This window comes from Diadema antillarum, unplaced genomic scaffold (assembly GCF_040938485.1).
Source record: "Diadema antillarum isolate AM-2024a unplaced genomic scaffold, OU_Dant_1.0 seq00001370_RagTag, whole genome shotgun sequence".
NCBI classification, from domain to species: Eukaryota; Metazoa; Echinodermata; class Echinoidea; order Diadematoida; family Diadematidae; genus Diadema; species Diadema antillarum.
Genome location: NW_027272131.1, coordinates 513,915 through 517,204, shown reverse-complemented (window position 1 = coordinate 517,204; position 3,290 = coordinate 513,915). Strand labels below are relative to the sequence as shown.

Here is a 3,290-nt window from a genome sequence, read left to right as displayed (position 1 = left end):
GTTGATACCTAGATCGAGGGAAAGAGAAAGAGCGCTTTGAAATTGATTTCACCAAACATACAACAAAAATTCTCTTTATTCCTAGTGGTATGTTTAAAAAGAATAATGAACTCTTGGTATTTTAGTTCAACGGGTAGATATAAAACTGTAACGTAACCGGTAGCGAACATTATAAAGATTAGGTTATGAGTGACGATTTGTACTGAAGATGATGTTCATAGGTTAGCTTACACTAAAAAAAAAAAACCCAACAACAACCACACGGTATAATAAATCAGCTCGAACTTGAACTTGAACTAGCCGTACTATTGGGCTTGGGTAGATGGTGCCTCGATAAATATCTGTTCGGGTAAGGAGAAATTGTTACAGCAGAAGCATTACGTGATTCACTGCACAAGCAGTGCGGAATAATAATAATAGTCTCCATTGCACGTCGGACATTCTAGCTTATAGTGGATTATGACTGACACCCCACTGTTCAACTCTTGCTATGATGCCATCAGTTTCCAAGGATATTTCCATATTCTGGCAAATTTGGAAGGGTGCCTGACAAATTCAACCCAGAGTGCGAATCTTTATACCCAAAGATACAAAAGCGTGACGTAAACAAGGGAATATGCTATAATTACCTGTACTTTGGCAAGGTTACTGTAGAACATCTCACTGAATGCACAAGTTTCCATCCTAATAATATCAATACGTACATCTGATTCTTTATATACAAGAAATCTTTACATCTCTTTATGTAAAAGTGCTTTCGAAGGATAATTACAAACTCTGATAAATTTTCATATAAAAAGACAAAAATGTACAATGTCAACAAAATTTCACCAAAGAAAGAAATGAAAGGATAGACTGCAGACGGTCACATAGTTTTCATGTATCATGTTGGCGAGATCTTTTCGCGAATCGTTTCTAGCGATGCGTCACTGGTGTTGGTCTTTTTGTGCGACTTTAAGCCAACAGTCGCGGGATCGAATCTTACCCTGCCATTGAAATCCGATGGTCTCGTTCTTTTTGTTATACTCGTGTGATGTGTTCGTCGTTTGTGGGGTCTGTGACTCCCAAGACAAGAGCAGAGAAAGCCGGTGAGTCTATAAAAGAGAATGTTTTTGAACGCTTGTCTGAAATCGCGATTGAAGATGCTGTAAATGACGGGGTTAAGACAGGAGTTAAAGTAGCCCAGCCACGTGAGTATTTTGAACGCGAGGTCGCTGAACACACAGGTTGCGCACAGCGGAAGTACGATGTTATAGATGAAGAAAGGCAGCCAACACATGAGGAACACGCCCATGATGATGCCCAGCGTGATGGCCGCCTTGTGGTCCGTTGCGGCCTGGCTGTTGCAATGGTACTGCGTGTCAGGGTGGTGGTTCTTGCTGCTGCCCAGCCGACCCAAGCGGGCGTTCCGCATGCGCTCCCTCACTGCCTTGAAGATGCAAGCGTAGATACTGATCATAATCAGACACGGGATTATGAAGCTAATCAGTGAGGACAGGACGGCGTATGTGGCATTCAGACTAAGAGCACAAATGAACTCCTCCTCGTCGTCCGCATCGACAGATTCCGCGAGCTCCGCGTCTGGGGGTCGATTATACGGGGGTATGATTGCACTGGAGCGAAACGTCTCGTTGTCATGCTGGCTGAAATTTGAGTGGTTGCCAGTGAGAGGAAACAGGTGCGTGGAGGGCTGGAATGAGGCAGAGGTATCCCCGGCATCCTTGTGCCAGCCGAGATGGATTGGAATGAATGAAATCAGTGCCGACATACCCCACACGGAGAGAATCATCCCGATTACCATCTTCTTCGTCATCCAGTGGTAGTACTTGAAAGGCATCTTGATGTGGATGTAGCGGTCAACGCTGATAGAGCAGAGGTTGAGAATGGAAGCCGTGCTGAACATAATGTCGAACGAGATCCACACGTTGCAGAAGCGATGACTGAATACCCACCGGCCCATCAGATCGTTGAACATGGCGAAGGGCATGACGAGGAAAGAGACGAGGAGGTCAGCCATGGCCAGCGACACAATGAAGAGATTGCCGGTTCGCCGAAGTTTATCTTCCGTCGCAACGGCAACGCACACCAGGATGTTGCCGAAGATGGAAGTGACAATGATAAGCGCGAGGACGATTCCAATCAGAACCATCTCCAGGACAGTATAACCCCTGTCCTGGTCAGCGGACGCAGGCGCTGACGAGGGCTCGAAGACCAGCTCGGATAGGTCATCGACAGCCGTGTAGGTCTGAGGGGACGCCACCATTGCCGAAGTCTCACGCTGCATGAGAGCGTCTCGTCAAACACTCCTACACGAAAGAAAAACGCGGTGACCTTTCGTTTGCACAGCGCCGCTGAAGTTCAGTGTTTGGATCACAAACAGGAGACCAGGGCGTATTTCCGCACTAAATCCACGAACATCGACGGACGGTGCTGGTCGCACTGTGCCGCAGAGGGCTGAAACAAATCGGAAACAACAAGAAGGATAAGTAAATGTCACTGTAAAATGAGACACACGATATTTACCTCGAAACACTATCTCTAATGGATCGACAAACCCTCCACATCTCTTCCAAGGTTACGGCAAGTTCTTAGGATGATCAGATTCTACACGCACAATTTCAAGAACCCATGAAAAGTCTATCTCTCACAAGCTAATAACTGTAGCACCCCTCGTCGCAGAGCACTGTGAAGCATTAGTAAGCCAACTCACCTGAGTCTCAATGAAAGCAATTAAAAACATTAAACGTCAAATATGTATAAAAACAAGACACAGTGATAATCTTGTAACTATGGGAACGGGATGGTCCATTTGATAAGTGTGCGGACTTAATAACTGTCGCGTTAAACGAGTGAAGACTCATTTTTGCTTCGTTTACTAATTCTTGAATATTCACATAATGAAAACAATATATGTAATATCGATCACCAACTCTGAATTACAGCCGTACTTTGTTTTGGGTTTGTTGTTGTTGTTGTTGTTGTTGTTGTTTGTTTGTTTTTTGCAGATGAGATCAATTAAGATTAAAGCTTTAGCAGCTAAAAGCATGACGAGAAACAATTAATGATTTTGCAAAGTTTTGAAAATTTTTCATAAATGTTCTCTGCTGTCCCCCATACAAGGATATTGAATAGGCTAATTGCGTACTCCCTTCAAAAACATTAGATATACAGTTATAATATATATATAGATAGATTTTCCGATAACACTCACAAACACAATCACACGCACATGCACAAATGATCAAAACAAGCACCCTTGCAAACCCAAATCCTAATGCATGTATTTTATG

General features: G+C 43.8%; 1 protein-coding gene across 1 annotated transcript; it reads right to left on the bottom strand.

Annotated features, from left to right (window-relative positions):
• Positions 1–818: 818 nt before the first annotated feature.
• LOC139708714 (dopamine receptor 1-like) lies at positions 819–2,263 on the bottom strand. Its single transcript, XM_071620648.1, has one exon. It carries the CDS (start codon positions 2,261–2,263, stop codon positions 884–886), a length of 1,380 nt encoding a protein of 459 aa, XP_071476749.1. The 3' UTR covers positions 819–883.
• Between the last annotated feature and the right edge of the window lie 1,027 nt (positions 2,264–3,290).